Source organism: Cibotium barometz, chromosome 6 (assembly GCF_041138505.1).
Source record: "Cibotium barometz isolate CiBa-2024 chromosome 6, ASM4113850v1, whole genome shotgun sequence".
NCBI lineage: Eukaryota > Viridiplantae > Streptophyta > Polypodiopsida > Cyatheales > Cibotiaceae > Cibotium > Cibotium barometz.
In genome coordinates this window covers 6531401-6555281 of record NC_141051.1, presented here as the reverse complement: position 1 = coordinate 6555281, position 23881 = coordinate 6531401, and the positions used below count along the sequence as shown (strand labels likewise).

Sequence of the window (23881 nt, the reverse complement as noted above, 5' to 3'; positions counted from 1 at the left end):
GGGCGCCCGTAATGGTGTGACAGATTATTTATGGCGATTCTCGCTTCAAGAGTGTGTGGTAGTAAGCTAGGAAGAAGTCCTAAGTGATGTACTTCATGGATATATTATGAGAGTAGTCATTGTGATAGCATTAGGTCTCTTATAAGCCTACAGTACCCGACCGGCCGCCACAGTTTAAGTGAGTGTGAACACTTATGGCCATGTATATAAGTGAATATCTCTCATAATACAACATACTCTCCCATTGTGCAATTGAGTCTTGCTCTTGCTAATCTCTCTCCCTAATGCTGCATGCTAGTGAGTTTGTGTGAGTGAAGTGAGGTGAGAGGAGGGACGAGTACCCGAAGTGCAACGCGGCGGTGTGACAACGCTCGCGGGAGGTGTAGTGAAATTTCTTCTTGAGGAGTTGTAGAGCTTGGAGATCTCAAGGGTTACGAGCTCGGCCATTGAAAATATCCTCATGACAGTTGCGGCTCACCAGGTAATCTCTTTTTGGATGTGTTTCAAGGAGGGTTAGGGTGAGCCTTAATAACTACCTAGAGTGTAGGGAGTATTATTTTTGGCTAGCCATACGAGCAACTCTTCATGTAGCATCATCTATGGGAGGAGGATAGCGAAGAGTCTACTTTGGAGATTTATATAAATTACCTTCCATACTAGGCCTATAACTTGAACTTAACCATGATAGTGGAGAAGTTAGGCCTTATTAAAGAGCATAGAATCCGTGGGAGGAGTCATTTTTCCTTAGATGATTATTTAGCTAGGCTTCAACACTCTAATTTGTATCTTCCCATAAAAATAGGTAATTATAGGCTAGCATAAATGCTTTTGCGTGTTTGGCTCAAGGAGTTAGACTCACGAAAAATATAATAACTTCAAAATAAATAAAGATCTTCTCTGGTCTAGAATGAGATTTTGGTCTTAAAGATTGATTTTTCTTTGATCTTGAAAAATAGTATATAAACTATTCTATCATACATACATATATTTTTTCTCGGGCAAGAGAATAGGCCCTTGGTCCCCATCGAAGTGATGAATTCTCCATGGAAACTTTGAATAATGACATCAACGAGACGATCTCCACAAGGCTTATCCTGGGCCTTTTAAAGGTGAAGAGAAAAATTTAAGAGAAACGGTAGACAGTTAGATCAACTCCCTGGCCCTGAATATATTTATGTGGTCAATTACAATGAGAGAAGCAAGATGGCTTTTACTTGTCTGAAGGTCACAAGAAATGCTCGGATTGTGGGTGAAAGAACCATTCTAAATCCGGCCACTTGATCCAAAATCAAATAACATGGAATGATACGAATCAGTGTCTTCGCCTCTCCAAGATTTCAAGAAAAAAAGATGAATCAGTTCTTGGAATTGTTCCAAGGAAGAAAATAAGATAGAAGAGTACCACCAAGCTTTTATTGGTCTTCTCCGATTTGCTACTGCCATGGGTGAAATAACTCTTCTCCCGAGTGACACTTTATCTGATCCCTTCTACTCACTCTCTGTTACACCCTAGCTTCTATTAGCATATACTCTTATACCACCATCCCATGTGGACACGAGGATAACTGGGTGTTAGAGCTCTTCAACCATGGCTTCTTTTCATAGTGGAGGCCATACATACATGAGCTAGCCAATGCCCGCTATGAGGGTGTAGCATTGAAATCTAACCAAATGAAATCTCCACTTTAGTTTTATGTGCAAATTGATTTGTTGAATTTAATATCTATTTGACTGATTTTCTTCGTTAGTTTTTAATTCTACAAATCATTGATATTCGCCCTTGTCGTATGCATACCTATAATTGTTTTCACTTTGTTTTCCCTCTTGCAAATTTTCAATTGTCCACCTTGAGATGCTTAGGAATGTTGAGTAACGTCTTGTTCAAACAAAAAGAAGGGTACTAGTGAGTCGTGCGCGTACGTACCGTTAATATGACTTCTTCTTCTGTCTCTCCCTCTAGCCACACTCGCGGTGAATATATGGAAAGCAAGTTCTTCTGTTTCTCCCTCTAGCCACACTCGAGGTGAATATGACCAACTTGCTTTCCAACCATCTTATAAGCTTCATGTTTGTCGGCTTAGCGTTTGTGCAGCACCTGGTTGACCCCCTCTTCGCCCCCTCTCGCCACATGCATGCGCGTGTATGTGCTGGGTAGAGAGAGAGAGAGAGAGAGAGAGAGAGAGCCCACATGCATGCGCGCGCGCGTGTGTTTGTGGGGGGAGAGAGAGAGAGACACACATTGAGGGGTTAGATTTTACAAGCTAGTGTACCCCCACGTTATCTCCTTCTTTCTTCTCTTTATCTGTTTTCTTTCTCTGAACGGCCAGGTAGGCATGACTAGAACCCTTTTCTTGTCTTTAGCTTCAAAGTTTGTCGCCCGGATGTAAGTCTGCGCATGTGCGCCGGCCACGAATGGGAGAATGATTGCATGTACGTTGTGTGTAGTAGCGGAAAAGATAACCACAAGCGGAAGAAATTTGCACAGCACGATAGGTTTATAGCTGGGTAGTATTTTCTTATTAACGTATTGACATTGGTTTCACAAGTAATTACGGAGATGTCAGTGAAGGAATTCATTCAATATGGAAGATGTATTCGTAATGTATTGCCGCTTGTACGCCTTGCCAATGCAAGGAAGCCCGCGGCAAAAGAAGCACATGCAGGTGACGTGCTTCCTTTCCGGCGTACCTAGTGCTGCTACATAAAGCCCCTGTAATTGTGCAGGGTGGATCGACAAAGGGGCTGTTGCGAAGCAGAATTAGTAACTAAGGGACGGGGTAGGATTTGCCGTCACACATGCAGCGATAGGCGAGGGGGCAGGGTTGGGACTGAGCGACGATGACGTGGTGGCGGCAAGAGTAGCTCACTGTCACCCGCTTACACGGGGTGCATGAGCCGCACGCGTGGGAGCAGTCCGGCAACGCCGAGCCCGCTGACGCCGAGGTGCTGGCGGCGGCGGCGGCAATATATTCTGCTGGTGGTGGCTGCAGCTGCTGCTCCTTCTGCATTATCAATCAATCAAGCCATGGTTATACAACCTCGTGGCTCATAATTTCAGCGACATAATTTTGCTATGTCAATTGACTCTTACCCCCTTCGGTGTCTCATTTGCTGGAGTCGGGCGTAGCGGGTGCGCGGGCTCTGCTTCGCCATCGCTGCGACCTGCATGCGGCAAGGGCAAATTTTTCCTTTAGGGAACGTAACAAAGGTGACTAGTACAATTTATAAATGTCGTTTTGTCATGAGGACCTTACCAATCAAACCCAGTAAGAGTACATTGGACCGCGAGGAAACGAAAGGGAAAAATCTCAGTAGCACGGTTACCCAAATAATTAGCACTACTATTGAAGTAGTACTCGCCGGAGTTGAAGAGCGGCACCGCCGCCCCCTTGTCGAATGGCCGCCGGCCACCATCGCTCTTCTGTCCTCCAACGGCTGGAAGAAGACGTGCTAGGAAAATGATGTTCAAAAAGTGTTAATCAAAATTGAATGATTCGGTTAAAATTGCCAGCTACTAAAGTGAGCACCGTGCACCATGGACATTGCCACCAACATATTGGGCCACGTTTAAGTAGAACCCCTCGCTTTCTCTCTCTCTCTCTCTCTCTCTCTCTCAGGAGGAGGAGGAGGAGGAGGACGTAATGCTGATGAAGAGAGGTGGCATTGTGCTGGTCACGCCGGGCGTAGAGGCGCTGTAATTATGGGTACGGAATTGAGAGAGAGGGGAAACAAGCTCTAGCAAAGGTCCGTGAAAAAACTTAGCGGCGGGGAGGGGAGCTCACGGGCGGCGGGGAAGTTATAGCATCGGTCATGGGATTTGAGACACGGCGGTACGTGAAGCTTCACGGGTTTACAGATAACTGAGCTCATTACACTCGCCATTGGTTACTTCACCTCATAGGTGTTCGCATTAGCAAAATGTGTACCATTCTACAACTTCACTACATTCTATAACTTTACTATTCCAATCCTCATCGACACATGGAGGCCAACCATAAATAATAAATAAAGAACCACCACTAGGTGGTTCTTTATTTATTTATCGTTGTGGAGAAGTGGTGCATTTCTTTTGCCACCACTGAGGTGAACTACGAACATAAATGGCAGAGCCACGTTGGACGACGTTGCATGTTTCCATTAAGAAGAGGTCGCATGTTCCATAAAGATGTCTCAGGAGAACTACCACCATAAACGGCACACCCAGATTGTGCCATAAATTATATCGCCTAACCTCTTTTTCACATAAGAGATTTCTTTTTTTTGGAAAAAAAAACTATGGTGTTTATGCATGAATTGGATGCAATGTACCCATAAGTATAACGTTGACACGCAAAACGAGATGCAAGGTATGAGTTGAGTAGTAGCGTGTGCTAAGGGTGTCTCGCTTTTGCCACCGTCCCCATTTACGGCCGGGGAAGACATCCATTGGTCATGTCGTACCTCAAACAACCTCGGTCTATGTCGTTATCTCATGATCGCACAAGTTGTCATGGTCCGGGGCCTCGGCAAGATCTCTATCCAGGTCACTAGGGGCCCTCTTGCAGGATGTCCTCATAGATATCAAATATGTCATACCACGATCACACATGCCATGCCTCAAGACCCTGATCAATATCATGGGGGATGCGTATGCAACGCACGGACCTCCATGGCACATGCATGATCTAGTACCATGACTCATGTCTAGGATGGCTAAGTGTGTGCTTCAAGCCACCATCAGTGTTCTTCTCACCTTCATCCTCGGTACGCACTAGGAAATTGACCCCCCCTTGCACCTCCCACCTTTCACTATAAAGAAAAATATAAAAACAACCCTCCCTGTATTCCTTATGCATGTACTTTAGCATACATTATGGTTGGGATCATAGGGTATTGTGGCGTGATGTGCCATGCAAGGAGGTGCCAATCATTGGCTTGTCTTGTCACATCAAGGGTGTTAGATAAGTCACCGATCATGCTCTATTGAACCACATCGCTTGTGGGACTTCTATCTAAGAAGTAGGCAAGCAAAGGACCTGGAAATTCACAAAGTATATTTATGGGATGCCACTTGCATGTGTGTCTCCTTGAGAAATACCCTTGTGTACATGACATATTTAGAGTCTTTATACCCTCTTATGCAAAAAAAAAAAAATCAAATAAGTGTCGGCCATCTTTTAGCACACATACAATGATTCTTACATAGAAAACAATCTTGCTCATTGTGTATCTGCCATTCATTGAAGCTAAGGAAAAATCTCTATCTTGTGTATCAACATGCTAGATGGTTGAATCCCTTTTGGAATATCGCTGAAGTGCATCCTAGTTAACCACTTTGTAGGTACACACAATAATTTCCTTGCATGTTACTGAATTTTGCATATTTGTTGATGGTTTCTTATTAGAAAGGATTGGTTGTAAGTTTTTTGCTTGCATTAGCTTCCTCTTCATCCCCTGCCTTTTGTGAGAGGGAACCATCACAAAGTACCATCTCTTTTTGCCTCCATCTAGGCATAGAGAGCTCTACCTTCACCTCATTGACATGGAGCATTTTGATATGATAGTGGAGTGAGGATGTGACGGACGAGCCAGCACACCCACATAGGAAAGTTGCATTTATAGCTCTAGACCCAATGACACATGCTTTGGTAAGGCTAAGGTAACTTGCTCTTGACTTGAAATATTTGACACTTATTTATTTGGAGTTTACACTCTCAAAAATATACATTTTTGGAGTCATTAGATATGTTTTGTTATTGTGTTTGATCTTGATTTAAAGGTTATTTGCAATAGGAAATTCTAGTTTCATTTATTTGAAGGGCAAAACCTTGATTTCATTGGTGATTTGCATGAACATGGAGCTTACAAGGCTTAGATTTCATTACTTTGAGCTTAAAAGGCTTAGATTTCATTACTTTGCGCAAAGGAATAGCTTATCAATTATGATTAATAGTGGAATCCACTCTTAAAACATAAGCATTAAGCTACATTAGAGTGGGATAGTTAATTTTGTTCATGTATTTTATAATTTTTTATATTTTACTACAATAGTCGACGTCGTTGAACTGGAATTTCATTTGCTTTGAGGACAGGTATTGTCAATTTTCACATTGGAGCTTTTGTATATAAGATCGAAAACAACATTGAAAAAAATGCTAAAATCATAACCGGTAAAGTTAGACTGGATCGGAAGCTTTAAATATATTATCCTTGTACAGATAAGTATGAATCAAAAAACATAATTTATATCATACCATAGTTCTATTTTACAATTGTGGTATATATTGAATGTGATATATAACGATAATGAAATAGCATGGTCACATGCACATATCACGAATGTGCTATGCTATGATACTGTTATAGAAGCACGAATGTGCTATATCACGATACTACTATAGAGAGAAGTACAAGGGTGCCATATCACGATAGTGCTATAGAGAGAAACATGAACATGCCATATCTTGATAGTGCTATAGAGAGAAGCACGAATGTGCTATATCACGATAGTGCTACGGAGAGAAGCACGAATGTCGTATATCATACTATATCACTATAGTACTGAAAAAAGCATGAATGTGCTATACCACAATAGTGTTACAAAAGCACGAATTCATACCACGATAGAGTGGTATATCCTTATACTAAAACACGAACATACTATACCATGATCGTTATATATAGGATCCTTGCCACCTTTGCCTAGGTCTTACAATGGAGTATGGTGTGAACCCATTTGGCTTATGTTCCACCACATGGAGACTATAACCTCTCCCCATGGTTAACAATCAAAAAGAGGCATCTCTTACCAGCACTACTCGTTCCAGGAAAGTACAAAGTGAAAAACATGGACGTGTTTCTAGCACCATTGGTTGAAGACCTACAAACATTAATATGGGAAGAATTCCAATTTGAGATATGTCCAAGTGGCAGGATAATAGATCCTCCATCATTAAGGACATACTATGTGGATAATGCATGACTTTCTAGGCTACACAGAGTGCTCAAGTATAAATTTTAAATAACCCTTCCTTGGATGTTGACACAAACTAAGTCTTTCATATGTAGCTACTTATTAACGATTAATTCTTAGAGGTTGCAGGTCTAGTCTCATGAGTAGATATCATGCATGCCCCATATGTGCTCCTAGTTTGGATACATGAATATCTACATCACTCAAGAAGATGATTTACCAAGGCGACATTGATGCCTTCTTGACGATCATCCATTACAAGAGGGGAATCTTGGGAAACTACCTAGACTAATAATGAAAGCAAGTTTGTGTACAAGCATGGAGAGAGAGTAGAAATGTTGAACCTAATGGGATAAAGTAACTCTCCATTTTTCACTACCTTCCGTATTGTAATAATTTATTTATTGACCATCTACTCCACCCTATGCACATATTTAAAAATATTAAGAGTATTATTTGGGAGAATTTGATTAGAGCTAAAGACTATAAGAGTGCTTGAGAAGACCTTGTTGAAGCATAAAAAATGACAAAAATGTAATCATAGTTGCAAGATAATGGAAGAGTAGTCCTACCAACGACTCCTTAGATCCCCTTGAAGCAAGAAGGTCAAGAAATGTTAAAATTATATGCTCTTTTTATAGATAAGGTGTGTGTAGCAAACCATCTCATGTTGAGATAAGGTTTGTGTGTATCAAACCCTAGCCTAGAGGCTATAAAGGGATCAACTCTCTCTCTTATTTTGTGAGAGGAGAAAGGTTATCTTGTAAGCCTTGCTTTTAGCTAAAACATATTCATACGTTTTTTGCTACACTTTGTCTCTCTCTCTCTCTCTCTCTCTCTCTCTCTCTCTCTCTCTATATAGTTCTACCCCCAATAAAACTCATGATTGTAATCCCTGGCCAGCCGCTTATTTGAATTTTTGGATAAAAGTGTCGTGCGATCAGCAGTGTAGGCAAAGTAAATTGAGGGGAAAATTAATTCAAATTTTGTCGCGTTAAAGTTTAAACCGTCAACCATAATCATGGAAACACCACGATTGTGGAAATAAAATGAATACCACTGTTCGTCACAATGCACATACCACGATCTTGATATATAAGCACCAAGATCGTGGTATATAAAACCACAATAGTGGTGTGCAATTCACAATCTTGGAAATCGAATGAATACCACTATTATGGTCGCAACACACATACCACGATCTTGATATATAAACACCAAGATCGTGGTATATAAAACCACAATAATGGTGTACAGTTACCATGATCTTGGTCTTCCGTTCTAAAGCATGGGGTGGGGAAAAAAAATCAGAGACATGCAATCCATGTTGTCCCACTATGCCTGATAGCAAACATCACTTTGCTAATCCATTGGAGATAAGGGGGAGAAGAAAAACTAGATCACAGCAGACATCACTTTGCTAATCCATTGGAGATAAGGGGGAGAAGAAAAAGTAGATCACAGCGATTCAAGAAGTTAACAACATTGCTTTAATTATGATGGAGTGATTTATGCACGTATATAAAAATCGAAACAAGATTAGATGTTCACGTAGAATCTCGATATATCATCAAAGTGAGTTCTCAACATACACAAAAATTGAAACATGATTATATGAACATATGCTCTACAATTCGTTGTGTCACATTACCTCATCAACAAGCTGCTGCCTTCTAGTAGTCACATGTCCTCTTAACTACTCTACATCAGATGTTGCTAAGACCACCTCATCTCTAGCTTGGTCTATCTCAACTTCTACCTACTCCAGCTCCAATTTGACCTACTATAATAAGTCAATAGAGAGAGCATCCTCTTATGTGTGCCTGGCCTCTCTCCTCATCTTTGCTCTAGCTTGCTCTAGCTACTTTATGTCTCTCTACTGTGGCTATATCTATTAAAAAATGCATACCATCTAGTGTATGGACTGTGTGGCCGCATGTACATCATGCTGGCTAACCTATGTTCCCGATGCTTGCACAGTAGACATAGGGACAAATGTACCTGCCCATGCGGCCTCTCCTAGCTCCATTGCCAGGCCTAACACTAAAGTAATCAACTTTCCTCCACAAAATAAACTCCACATACAACTGCCTCTCATGATGTATATGGGAATCTAGTGGTTGTGTGACAGCCTCCCATGAATGCTTAAGTATCTGTAAATGTGGGCTCCCATTTGGGGGTGAGAGAGCCTAGATATGGTGAGTTCTCTCCCCAAGGAAGGCAGGGCTCCTTTTCTATCCACGAACAACCTTTGCACAGCTCCCTCACAGATTTCAAGAATCACATCCACCTCCCTATAGGAAAATCTACCCACGGGACCGATGGTCTTATAACCATTGGTCCACCTCTGATAGAGTTGATGCTACGAAGAGATTCCAACATCCTCTCAAGTCAGAGACCAAATGCAGGAGGGTTGTGGTGGCCGATGGCCGCGTGTCCACACTAATGCTATGAATCCAATTGACCTCCTCTATCAGCTCTTGTATAATGGATGCAATGGTATCTAATCCACCTGAACTACTACAAGGAGGAGTGCCCTCTGATCCACCTAAAATGCGTACCTCCGTGACCCATAGAGTAAGAAAAGGAGCAAGCAAAGGATAACTGATTAAGAGGGGGGAAAGAGTAAGCAAAAGAACCAATAATCAAGATTGGGAAAGAGGAAGCACAAGACAACTCATTGAGATGCGGAAATAGTAAATAGAAATATAGACACATTAGTAGGGGGGATAGCTCTATAATTGTAAATCAAGTAGAGAATAACGACAAATTACCATGAATATACCATGAATCAACCATGAATACAAGAATAGAAGGAGGATTAGTTCACGTACGACTATGTGGCACAAACGAGAGACCATGATTGCAATCATGCTTCAAAAACTATGATCATGCTCATCAATCACCATGATCGTGGTTTAAAATGCAACGGTCGTGCTTTAGAAAAATCACAATCATAGTATTCATATAATAGGATTTAATCATCACCATGATGTTCGCATATATAATTTGGAAAATATTATTATAAATTTTCATTTGGAAAACTTCTAGATCACTGGTAGTTGAGAAGCAAAAAAAACATTGATACAGTTGAGAAGCAAAAATACCACTTAGAATCAAAATCCATCAAAAAATACTTTATTACTTGCGTAACTACCATTTACTAAGATTAGGACTATTAATCATCCTCCATCAAGTCAAAAAAATCTAAAAACTTTCAAAAATAGACCAAATAGCTCACACGTTAAGGATGTGAGCCCACATTTTCACGCAAAAAGACGTGATTCTATGGACACGTGAGCTTGAGCCTAGATACATGAGCTATGAGTTTGAGTACTTAAGCCTAGAGATGTGAGTTTAGATGTAGTTATACCTAACATTGCACTGACTAATTATTATACCTAACATTGCACTGACCAATTATTACTGCCTTCTTGAAGACCCATAGTCAAGACATACCTACTCATATCCTTTGATGATTTTTGTAACATACAATCTATTCTAGCTACAAATTAGGAAAATTCTTGTCCTTCACAAATATTAGGGAATTAAAGTATAATTATTACCCAATAAGTACATATAACCTTATTACCCAATAAGTACATATAACCTTATCACATAGGCCCAATTCCTAGACGTTTATTCCCGAGGTAGGCTTATTTCATAAAAGGAAAGTACATGAGACTGGTTCATACAAAAAAGATGTGAGCCTATAATGTGAGCTTGGAGACATGAACCTGCATAAGTGAGCTTAGATGTATGATCCTACATACGTAAGTCTAGAGGTAACATGAGCCTAGATACGTGAATCTACAATTGTGAGACTAGCAAAAAAACATATCTAAAACCATTTTCACACCGGCTCAAGAAGCACTAATAATGTTTTGATGTACACTTGACCTGGACTAATTGTTAGAAACACCCTAATTCAGTTAATTGTAGTGCAACTGTAGTACATTAAGCCACAGTTCCTCAAACTCTCATGAAGCCTTCAATCATAGCAAACAACTAGCACTCAATAAAGTATTCTGGTGCTGACAAGGCTAGACTCTAGATTCACCTTGTAAGGTTCCCCCCTTCCAAAATAGGGGAAACACTTAAGACAGTCTACTAAGTCTTAACTTGGAGAAATTTCCCTACTCAACGACGCTTTGACCATGCAAAGATTCAAGGATACGATTTGTAGGTATAGGATGGTGCCGTCAAGGCATTCCATCCTCCCACTTTCCACCCTACTCACACGTCAATTTGTTTTCTAATTAATCCTACCACATTGTTTGACATAAATAAACATGTTCCTTAATTAGGGCCCTTTAAAACAGCCTCTTTCTATAGTATAATAATGCTAAAGACAAGATGTATATATATATAAATAAAGTTTTCACAAGAATCAATTCCATACAAGCCAAACCCGCTCTCTTATTCTTTTCCTTCATTAGGGGAAGGTTGAGGTCTATAGGGGCCCTTTAAGCTGCCATATTATGATTTTAATGACTTTTTGTTAAAATGTTAAGTTTCTTTGACTTTAGATACCTTATTATTCTTCAAATGGCTAGAAGTTTGAATTTCAAAGTTTCCCGCCAAAATTGAATTTAAAATTGAGTGGGCAAAACCATATCATGTGACATATCTATGGAAAGAGCTCAGCGAGTAGATTCTGGATCTCTAATCTCCGACAAATTTTGAGCTCATATGTAGAAGTTATGATTTCAAAAACTTCGCCCCCCACTTTTTGGGAATGAAAAGTACAAAAAGGCATCTTCTAGAGAATCTTTTGACCACCTTTAATCACCCAACATTTTTGTATACATGGCATCACATGATTGGCCCTTTTCCTTAATAACCTTTTAATCACATGGCATCTTAAAGGGCCCTGATAGACCTCAACCTTCCCCTAATGTTATACTGGCGATGATCTAGAATTCGGCCTTCTAGCCTCTACAGTCCGAGCAAACCCTATGGGACCATACACCTCGTTGTCGGTAGTTGGCAAGAACTCAAGCTGGCCTGTCGCCCCCTTAGGCTTCGTCGCTCGATCCTCCCGCCCCTCAGAGGAGGGATGTCTACGCGCTAGGATGGGCTTATTCACCGCACTAGCTTGGGCCCTTAGAACTAGGCAGCATCACAATTACTCGCCTCAATTGGCGAACCTCATTCTCCCAATGGTATGAGGGATACCATGGGCCGACTTCAAGCCTTGCGAATGACGCTGTTCCAGCTACACAAGCACGGAAACGGAGTAAGCATCAAAGTAAGGGAAAAATACATGTACTCTTTTAAAAAAAAATAGCAATTTTAATACTAACCAAAATACAACATCATTTCAAATAATAGCTTCACAGAATTTCTGATATTTTTCAATGGAAAAACTTGCATCTTCTTTCTTGATTTATTGATATTAATATTAGAGAATAATTTAAAAATCATTTTAAATGATGACCAAGCTAATCTGGCCAACATTCCCTTGTGGAGCTTGCAATGGGAGGGTTGAAGCCGCATTAGGAATATTTTCTCGTCTCATCGTTGCGTGCGTCTCTCGAGAGGTGACATTTTGGCGTTTCCAGGACAGGGCCATCTTGATCACCGCCTTGTAGTGCTAACACTGCAATCGCAGTGCTTCAGTCGAATCTCGATTCAGAGATTGTTTACTCACTCTATGAGCAAAAAACCACAGCGTGTGAACCTCCTCTAAGCTCAAAAACATCTTATTAAAGTCTATGCAAATTAGGGGGGGGGGATTGTGAGATGTCCTAAAGGGAAAAAATGTTTTGCTTCAAGGGAGTGAGGGTTGTAAGTCTCTTCACACGAGATGGAGGGGAGGCGAGAAGAGTTAAGAACACCCTCTCTTCACAAGGGTGGGGTGATTGAAAAAAGGGCTTATCTGAGAGATGGCTGATTAGGGGTTGCTGTGAGGAAGAAGGCGGTGAGGGTTGCAAGGCATGACTGCAGGTACAGTAAGTACATTCGGGCACAGCTGTAGGTACAGCAAGTAGTACAGCTAGGTAAAAGCTTCTACAAGGCTAATGCTAGGGTTGCAGCTACTGCACAGTCTTGCACAGAGTGGTGGTACGGACTAGTGGTATGGCCTCATGCTAGGTGTCGGGTGCAGCCTAAGGGTGTACTCTACGTAATGTGCTATTGGCCATGGAGTACATTGGGGTTTATATAGGTGCAGGTATGATTGCGGGTACATAGCAAAGTACGGGTGAAGGGATGGTGTACCATCAAAGTGCATCGATCACTAGTCTGCATGAGTCTGGGGAAAGGTATGGTGGCAATGCACAGGAGGCAAAGGTGTGGTACGCATGTTCCCTTTTGGCCAGAGGTAGCATGGACGTCCACATGGTGGTACGTGTGGACCATACAATGGGTGGTCGGCCTTTGGTCTTTACGTGGCAATTGTATGGGTGCCCTGGTGAGTGTGTACAGTCTTTTTGGGCTAGGTCCCCAAATTTGGGATGCTAGCCTCGATTTGCATGTCGGGATGCTCGAGAGGTGATTTTTTTAAACCAAAAATGTCTGGGATGTTCCCTTGGTTGTTGGGGTGCAAATTGTCTATCAATCGGATGCCCGGTCGTGCATTTATTAAGTTTTAAAGGTCGTCATTTTTTAAACTAAAAATAACTAAAAGTCGCATATAAGCTTGATCCGGTGTCCATTTTGGATGTTGTAAAATCCTATACTAGGGTAAAATTACGTGCAAATTTTAAATTTGGACTCAGAATTTGAAGATTCTAAGTGGAAATGGCTTGTTTAATAAAATCACTGATTTTTACACCATAAAAACTCATAAATTCATCTATTATAGGGACATTTTTTAAGTAATGAAGATGGGCATGTTACATCCTTCTCCCCTTAAAAAATTTGAGATGTCCTCATCTCATCATGAATTGGGGGTAATCCTTTAAGAGTGTAGCTTCATCTTCCCAAGTTGCATCCTCTTCATTAGTAGGGTAGTCTTTCTGTACTAGATGTTCTACAAGAGTTCTATTATGAAGTTGCCTTTCTCTAGAATCTATGATCCTACTAGGCTGTGATTCAAGGACTCCTTGAGTAGGGACTACAACTTGGTCATCATCAAGAATATGATTGAGACTGGGTACATAAGGCTTTAACAAACTGGGTCATCATCAAGAATATGATTGAGACTGGGTACATAAGGCTTTAACAAACTTACATGAAATACATTGTGGACTTTGATATGGGCTGGGAGAGCTGGAGTTTATAGGAAATTTTACCTAGACACTTGATAACTGTATAGGGACCACAATACCTTGGGGGCTGAGCTTCTTATATTTCCCAAGTGATAGAGAACTATGTTTTGGTCGCACTCATAGAAGAACTTTGTCTCCTTTCTTGAAGATCCTTTCAGACCTCTTGGTGTCAGCATGATGCTTTTGCTGATTTTGAGTAGCTTTCATATCCTTTTGGATTACCTTGGTCTATTCCTCCACCTCTTCGAGCATTTTCCTAGATGCCTCAACTCTTATGGTTGGATCAGAGAAATTTAGAGAAGATAAGCATTCGTGTCCATAGAGTGCTTTGAATGGTGACATTCCTATGCTCTGATGATAAGATGTATTGTAGGTAAACTCTACCAGTAAGATTCCTCCCTCTAGCTTTTGAGGTGTACATCCCCTCTTCTGATCTTGTAATTATTTCCCTCTCTGAAATAGAAGAAAGATCCTGTTTTGGCTTGGAGAGAGAAAATTTCTAGAGAGAGATAACCCAAAATTGAGATATGTTTGGATATAAAAATCCTCCTAGTGTCTAAAATGGTTTCCCTCGAAGAAACAAAAATTCAAAAAGAACTTTCCAATGTGCAATTGGAATTAGTTTGAAAATGTGTATAAAGGACCTTAGCCTAAGGGTCTAGATTTTTGGATTATGGTCCAATTAAGGTTCTTATGGAACAATAAGATTAATCCAAGTGTGGGGAGGAGATAAATCTAATGAATAAAAGAAAATACCCAAAAATGAGTAAATGCCCACATAAGATGAAGAGTTGACTGAGTACAAGGTTTATTAGTTAAAACCTATGAGATTACTAAAAAAATGAGATATTTTGGTATAATGATACATTTTTGACACCTTGGTAAGGAGAAGGGGGGACGTCAAGGAGGTGCCTATTTCACACATGTGGTGGAGTTTTTAATTCAATAAAATTGTGATATTTTTATCTCTCCTCTCTCCTAGATCAAACCAAATCAAAAGAGAACCAAACTAGGTCTAAATCTTGTCCAAATTCAGCCAAACTGAACCTGGAAAATCTAGAACCTAGTTGGACTTAGTTAGAGGCCTCCCTCACCTATATAGATCCTTAGTCTTTTGTAAAAAAAAAATTGTGAAATATACCATGCCAGTATTACATTAAAATATTGATATTTTTTATTATCCCTTAAAATCCTCTACTTTTGGAGAGAGTGGAGCCTCTCTTTCTCTCTCTTCAACCATCCTTGGAGCTTTCCTTTCAACACACTAACCAATTGATTGGTTGGGGGCTTCTTCTAAGATAGAGAAGCAAGCTAAAATAAGAGGTAAAGTGTAATTTTATGGTTTTTCTCTTCTATTCTCAATGTTTTCACTTCTCAATCCCTCTCAAGCTTGAGAAGTTTCTAAATTAAGTGTTTATAATGCTTACATGTATGCTTAATTAGGATGCTTCTTATGTTTATCTCTCTCTCCCCCAAAGAATGGTCATTCCTATGAACAATTCTCTATTCAATTGATGCTTCTCATGGAGAAATTCTCAATTCACAAATCAAAATCTAGGCTTGTAAAGCTAGAGGTTAAGAAAATGATTTTTTTATACTTATATGCTAGTAAATTATGATAATCTTATGAGTTAAATCCATAAATTAGATTTAAGGTTAAAAGATAGTTATACTATCATAACTACATTACTAAGTCTTATTCTTTTCAAAAATATTAAAAATTGTCAGTAATAGCGGCGGAGCTATGGCAAAATATTTAAGAAATTGATACATAATTCATTCTTATGCACAACATGAAAAGAAAACTAAATTTTAAGATTTATGTATAATTAACTAATTAAGAAAAGATAAAATTATGATAATTTTATTTAAATGATAAAAGAGAAATTCCCATGACATTTGAAATTCAATCATTTAAATAGTAAAAGTGAAATTCTTAGCATATTGAAATTAATGGATATTTTATTCTAGATAAATTTATTTTATGATAAATATTTAAATGATAAAAGAGGAATTCCCATGACATTTGGAATTCAATCATTCAAATAGTAAAAGTGAAATTCTTAGAATATTAAATTAATGGATATTTAAAATTCTTAGCATATTCGAATTAATGGATATTTTATTTTAGATAAAAAAATTTATAAAAAATATTTAAATGATAAAAGAGGAATTTTCATGAAATTTGAAATTCAATCATTTAAATAGTAAAAGTGAAATTCTTGGCGTATTGAATTAATGGATATTTTTATTAAAGAAAAGAGGAATTTTAGACAAATTTATTTGATGATAAAAGAGGAATTCCCATGACATTTAGAATTCAAGCAATTAAATGTAAAAAGAGGAGTTCCCCATGATAATTGAGATCCAAGAAATTAAATGGGAAAAAGAGAAATTTTTAGTATAATTCAATTTAAGAATATTTATCCAAAATGGAAATATGGGTAGAATTGATTTTTGTAAATCCCATGAATTCTTTTATCCAAAAGAGGAATATTGAATATAATTCATTTGAGAAATTGAGAAAGAATATGAAATAGTCGTCGAGAAAAAGAACCTTTATCTAAGCCAAACAATTGACAAAAATTTAGAAAAAGTCCCATTATCGGTATCAAAGTAGGAAAAGCTACTAAATGAGAATACGATGTGAATGGGATGTGATAGGATGTGAATAGATGTGATAAGATGTAAATGGGATGCGATAAGATGTCATGAAGCCATAGAGCTTGATTTCCACATGTACATAGAGGCCCATGGGCAAAAGGAGAAAGTGACTATAAATAGGGCTTGGGGTACATTGGTAGGATCTTTTTGACACTTTTACTAATTTTGGTCATCTTGTACCTTTGGGCTCCATCAATGGAGATTTGGCCTTCCATGGTCAAGTTCATGGCTAACTTGAAAGCCATCCTCTTGGTGAGAGGTTAAACACACTTAGGCTATTTGTGCATCTTCTCTTGCTACATGCACTTATAGATTTTCTCTCTCTTGTATATTCATGTGATGAGCCATTTGATAACTAATCTCATGATTAATGGATACTAGATTCTTGCTTTGATGTGTTTGATTCAATATTTTACTCTAGATCCATTCCATTTTGTATCAGAGCCTTGATTTTGATCCATTATCAAGGTTCTGGGCATGAGATTAGTAATTTTCTTGATAATTTTTTGAATTTTCTCTTGATTTCTTAGAGTTTTAGCTTAATCTTGCTTAATTTCTACTTAATCTTTTGAGATTAGTGGAGGAGAGGCATCATTTCATGTGATTTCATGGAGATTTAGCTCAATTGGACCTAATTTGGGCACCCTGGACCAATTATTTGGGACAGGGGTACAAAAATTAGGAAAATTTTGAATTAATCACCTATTAATCTCTCTATTAATCATGTTTATCTTTTTGTGCTTCTACTCATAGCTTTCCATAGCCATTACTTCTCATCTTTCCCCCGTGTTGCTCCCATTTGCTAGGGCTTTTGTTGATCTTGAGGAGAGGAACACATAGAGTACCAATTTACATGCATTTTTCTAAAAATTTGTTTCCCTTTGCTCCAAACCCTAATCTCTCTCACATATTCTCTCTTTCCATCGTTGCCTGCAAGTGGGATTGCTACTAGCACCCTATAATCGAAGACACCCCCTCATCTCCAATTCTTTGCGTTTTATAGCCTCCATCCGTCATTGTTTCTCGGGATCTCTCTTTCTCCATTGTCAAGCTCCGATCTGGCACCACACGATCTGTAGGAGATGGCCTCGAATCTGGCGCTCCATGGTCTCTGAGAGCAGCTTGTGCGAGGTTCGATCTTCTCCATTGCTTTTGTGGATTTTGGGGAGTTCTTCATTGCTATTGGAGAGGGAGAAGAGGAGGTTTGAGCAGCCCTTAGAAATTGCAAAAATCTTCAAGATTTGTATCCATTGGAGGCTCTATCAAGTAACAATCCAACCATTGAAGCTTTTGGAATACCATTGGTGAGTTGCTATGGCCATTTTCTCAAGCATTGGTGATTAATCCTCATGCTATGGACAAATTGGGGTTATTCATGAAAGGAAACCCTAATTTACAGAATTTTAACATTCCTACATAACTCATGATCCATTGGAAAGTGATTACATGCTCTAATGGGGATGCATAGAAAGCTTATTGCTCACATCTTTCTTTAATCACACCCATTTGGATGTCATGTGGCCATTTGGGAGACAAATGCAAGATTCTTTGATGAATCCATGCATAAATGGATGAAGGAATGCATATGCTTAGATGCATTGATTGAGCCACATGCATGGAGTGGATGTTGGGTAATAATGAGAAGGTTTTTGCTATGGACATGATGCTTTTATGCATTCGTATGATGCTACTGAGCATTGGAAGAGCTTGATGTGTGATTGGAATCAATTGGTAATGCTACATTCAAATGCAAGTTGATGCCCTTGAATGCCATTTGATGCCAATTACTCATAAGAAATGCTTATGGGAGTGATACCAATTGGATATTGATGTCATTGGTATATGGTATTACCTCACTTGTGATTGATGTTGGATCTTTGGCTGAATGGCGGACATTTGGAGCTATGTGGATAAGCATGAGTTCATGCATAATGGTTTATGAGTATATTGTAATGGGCATGAGTCATGCCACATCCTTGTAAGTGATCTGCCTCATTTTCATATTCAAGCTATATGCACCTCACAATTGTTTGCACTCACTTCAATTTCTAGAAACTAGATATGTTGGTGAGGGTACCCTGGATGTTGGCGGAGAGGGCGGGGGGGAGCATGACTTGAATCCACCGTGCCGTGAGTACCGTGGTAAAGCGGTATGGTGGAGGATTAGGTGTGGAGGTGAAGACTTGGCCTCAACCCGTGCCTTGGTTTGGACTAGGTACAGGGGTGAGAAGAGCTTGGCCGGGAGATCGGCAAGCTTCAACGCGCTACACCGACGATCTTCTTCATACAATCATCCTCTTGGTTTATGAACATGGCAATGGCGCCTTAATATGGACATCTCATGGGAATTGATCTTGCATTATGCCATGGGAAATGTATGGTGAATGCTTAGAATTGCAAGGAATTTGTATGCCTTTTGGTGACGCAAGTTTAGGCACATGCTATGTAATGGATGGGAGTTAATAAGAGGATTATGGATTTTTGCATTGCTACTTGAGAAAAATTGAGATTTAGCTCTTAAAACAAAGGAGACTGTCAAAATTTTCTCAAATTTCTGGTCATACATGGACAATTGAAGCTTGTGGAGCATAATTTGCAGACCTTGGGATGCGAATGAGGTGCGAAAGGTGTTGACATTGGTTTGGGAGCAAACAAAGATCAATTGGGTACAAAAAGGGTCACTTTGGCAAGAATTTACAGATTCACAAAAACCCTAATTCAGTCCCAACCCTTTTGGACTGAATTAAAAGGGAACATATGAACTCTTAGTGCTTCCTTAGAGCTACCCAACGAGCCCTTAACCTCCGCATTTTGATATCTCTTTAGGGTAGAATTTAGGGTTTTTGTAGAAACAGTAAACCCTAATTCAGTCTCATAGGAGTTTGAAGGTCTTCTAGATCCAATTACATAGGCTTGTAGTACTCATCGAAGGCTTCCATTTGAGCTAAAAAGTTTTGCATTTAGATATCTCTAGCTCAAGTTGTACCCAAAATACCGTTTCAGCCTATAACCCTATAAACCCTAAAGTAGAGAATAGTAGCACACCTCATCTCTTATGCATAGTGGTCTAGTACACTTCACTAGCTCTCCAACAAGCTTTAGATCACTTCAATCGGACATCCCTACCTCAATTTAGAGCCAAATTTCTGAAACCGAAGGTTTCCATGGGGCCGAAGCCAAAAGGGTGACCGAGGCGCAACACTTTGGCTTCCGACGAGGTAGAGGGTGAAGAGGCAATGATGGAACAAGAAATTTTGGATGCTCCGGAGGATACTCTTGGGCACACTTCAAGAGAAGGGGATACTTTTGGGCATACTTCAAGAGAAGGGAATGAGGAGTTGAATGTCGGAAGTGCCCATAAGCACACCCCACAATCCATTCGGGCGCCCGTGTGACCATTCAAATTCCTTTAAAATATATTTTTTGAACCAGAAGATTAAAAAATCCATTAAAATTAAAAATTTTCATTGGATTTGAGAATTGTCGGGTAGAATTGGAAATTTCGTGTGAACGATGGGATTCTCAAGAGAAATCACGAATATTCTAGAAATTATTTTTAGAAATCCTAAAAAATTGATATTTTTAAAATATCAATGGTATTTTGGCAAATTAAATTGCTAATTTTTTTTTTCGAAAAAATATAGGTTTGGAATGCCATAAGATAGGTTTGGTGGAATTCAAAATTATCATATTTTGAGGCCCTACAAAATTAGAGAAAATTAGAAAAAAATCATGATAATTCTTTATCTCGAGAATTTAATATTTTTAAGGGTTATTTAATGTTAGTACGTTTTCTCGTGCTGACATTAGATAGAGGCGGGTTATTCACATATTATTAATACGATTATACCTCGTATTAATGGATATTTATGTTTGGATTAATTCTAAACGATGTATTCATGATTTTTTACCATTGTTTAGCCATTCTTTTTGGACATGTTCCTTAATTTCTTTTGATGGCTATAATTTGCGTTCAAAGTGTGTTTCACCTTTGACACTTTTTCATGATAATTTATTTTGCACTTATTTAAGTGTGGTTTGTGCTTAATTTCTTAGGCCTAAGACAAATTCTATCATGGGTTAGTTGATCGGTTTGTTTTGGTGGATTTTTATTGGATGTTTTCCAAGTTTTATATGGACTCATCAGGTTTTGCCTAGATCACTTGTGTCTAGGGATTTTTTATTGAGTGCTAACACATATGTGTTTCACTTGCTTACTTTGGAGTTTTGCTTGAATGTCATATACTCCGGATTGATGAGTTGGCCACCAATTTTAATGCTTCTTTTGGCATGATTAATGTCCATTAGATGGTATGCATTGATTTTTATGATCAACTATGGTCTTTATGGATTCGAGGAGCTTCTATGCTTTTATCCATGGTTTTATAAGGATCTTTTGATCTTTTGAATAATTACATGTGCTTTGAAGGTAGCATTTACCTTCGTTTTTTGCACGTAATTACATGTGCTTTGAAGGTAGCATTTACCTTCATTTTTTGCACGTAATTTTGGAGTAAATTTCTTGCGTTCCTCATCAACGAGAGCGATGAGGATTCGGATGAGGAGAAGTATGTTATATGTACATTATGTGTGCTATGTTATATACACATTATGTGTGCATATACTAGGAGGCTAACCCACATTAGGCTTGTGAGCATGGGAGCATGGGAACAAGCTCTAGTGGAGCATGGGTTAGGACTAACCTTAAGGGTTAAGGTTAGGGTCAGGCATCCAAGGGTCACACATGGGGAATGGAAAGTCAAGAGTGACTTGAGGGCCCTCCTATATAATAATAGGGACATGGGGCACACTCAAGGGGGCTAGGGGGCTTGGAGGCTTATGCTATGGTCTCTTGTATAGAGGTCCATATATACTCATCTACCATTTCACACTATAGCTACATGCTATTGGATTGGAATTATACCTCTTGATGGTATGGGACATCAAGGTAGAGGTATGATGTATTTCATTTATGATTCATGTGTGCATCCCTTGGGCTCAGGGGTGGTTAGGTGGTTGAGTTTATGCCTGATTTATGCATGTTTATGCATAACAATTATCTAGAGAGATCTTAGGGTTTTAATAGTAGAGATGCCTGCATTGCAGTTAGCAGGGTATTTGAGGGATGACAAGGAAGGGAAGGCAGTAGGAACGAGTGCTGGTGTAGAAGAACAGCTTGCATCAGAGCACTTTCCAGAGGGTGCACAATCTATTTTGCTGAACAACCCACTATAGTAGAAGATGCGAGGCCATCTTCCCCACACGAGGAGAGCAAGGTTCTCCCAGAGCTTGAGATCAATCTCTTGAGCACCATTGTGGTGGAAGGTGAAGAATACTTATTTCTTCATGACCTTGAAAAGGTAGCTGGCTTGAGAATGGATGAATGCTTGGGCATTATATGCACACGATGTGAGGTGTGGACCTTGATACGTCCAACCTCGCTCCTCAACTAGATAGTGCTATATTACCCCTTGGAGAATCTATCGCCACCGCAGAGATAGTTGCTTTTGTCAAGGAAACTGTGGTTGAGATCGCGGAGCAAGCCCTAGTTCAAGAGGAGGAATTCACAACCTTACAAGACAAGCTAGAGGCTAAAAAGGATACCCTTGCTGCTAGAGTGATGGAGGAGACCAAAGCACCAAAAAAGGATGAGGCTAAGTCCTCGATTGAGCTCTCCGTTCCCCACCAACCCTTTGGCAAAAGAAGACATTGAGCAAGAGGTAATAATCGACCTTTTACAACCTAGAAACATTTGTAATTATGTATAGGAAAATATTTTGATTTTTCCTTTGATTACAGAGGGTGGTTGAAATTGACGCATTTGCTAGGAGATGCGGCGGCACTAGAGACTAGGCCAAGGTCCATGGACATGATGCTGCATTGACGCACTATCTTGGTCGACTTCCTATGGATGGCATCGCCATTATCCACAGGGACTACACCCCTCAATCTGCCTTCACTCTCTTCTTTTTGAAAGTCCTCTCTAAGGTGCTCTGTGTAGCCTCTATGGCACAGAGCACCAAATGTATAGTTTTGATTAAAAAATCTCTTGCCTTTGATGTTTTTGGTTCTGGATTTAGGGGTAAGCTTCTTGCTTGTATAAATAGAGCCAAAAGCATAGGCATAGAGGATCCTCAAGAAATAGCCCAATCACTCCTTGAGCACACTCTACCCAATAACAAGAGAAGGAAACTCAATATTGTAAGAAAGCTTTTGTAAACATGATGTATCACTTCTTATTATGAATACAATACAATTTTTGCAAACTTCTTTCATCAAGTATATCATTGTTTTTTCTAGTTTGTACCATCAATGTTTTTGTGAATGCATCAGAAATGACCCTGGGAGCCTGGGGGGAGCAGTGCCAGAACAGTGCATATTTTGAGCCTGCACCGCTGCTGTAGAGCCCAAATTCACACTGTTTTGGCACAGCTTCTGCAGCCCTTCAAGAGCAATTTTGATGCATTTGATGACAAATAATGTTTTTTATACATGATTAAAGGTATTTTTATCTTATAAATTACTGTTTCTCATAATCAATGTACTCAACTTGATTATAAATGCATCAAAAATGATTCTGAGTGGCTGGGGGAGCAATGCAGAATAGTGCAAATTTTGAGCCTGCACCGCTGCTGTAGAGCCCAAATTTGCATTGTTCTGGCATAGCTTTCCTAGCCCTCCAAGAGCAATTCTGATGCATTGGATGACAAATAATGTATTTTTATACATGATTAAAGGTATTTTTTTTTGTAAATTACTGTTTTTATAATTAATGTACTCAACTTTATTATAAATGCATCAAAAATATACTTAACTTAATTATAAATGCATCAGAAATGTACTCAACTTCATTATAAATGCATCAGAAATGTACTCAACTTCATTATAAATGTACTCAACTTCATTATAAATCAGAAATGATCCTGAGTGGCTAGGGGAACAGTGCCAGAAGAGTGCAAATTTTGAGCCTGCACCGCCGCTACAGGGCCTAAATTCGTATTGTTCTGGCATAGCTTCCCCAGTCCTCCATGAGCGATTCTGATAAATTAGA

The 23881-nt window shown here is 39.3% G+C and overlaps 1 protein-coding gene across 1 annotated transcript; it reads right to left on the bottom strand.

The window, feature by feature from the left end:
• Nucleotides 1-2494: 2494 nt before the first annotated feature.
• On the bottom strand, nt 2495-3543 carry LOC147637381 (uncharacterized). Its single transcript, XM_086798861.1, has 3 exons — nt 3255-3543; nt 3092-3162; nt 2495-3002 (listed from the first exon to the last, which is right to left on the bottom strand). The coding sequence occupies exons 1-3, from the start codon at nt 3412-3414 to the stop codon at nt 2766-2768; spliced, it is 468 nt and encodes a 155-aa protein (XP_086654987.1). The 5' UTR covers nt 3415-3543; the 3' UTR covers nt 2495-2765.
• Nucleotides 3544-23881: the final 20338 nt, after the last annotated feature.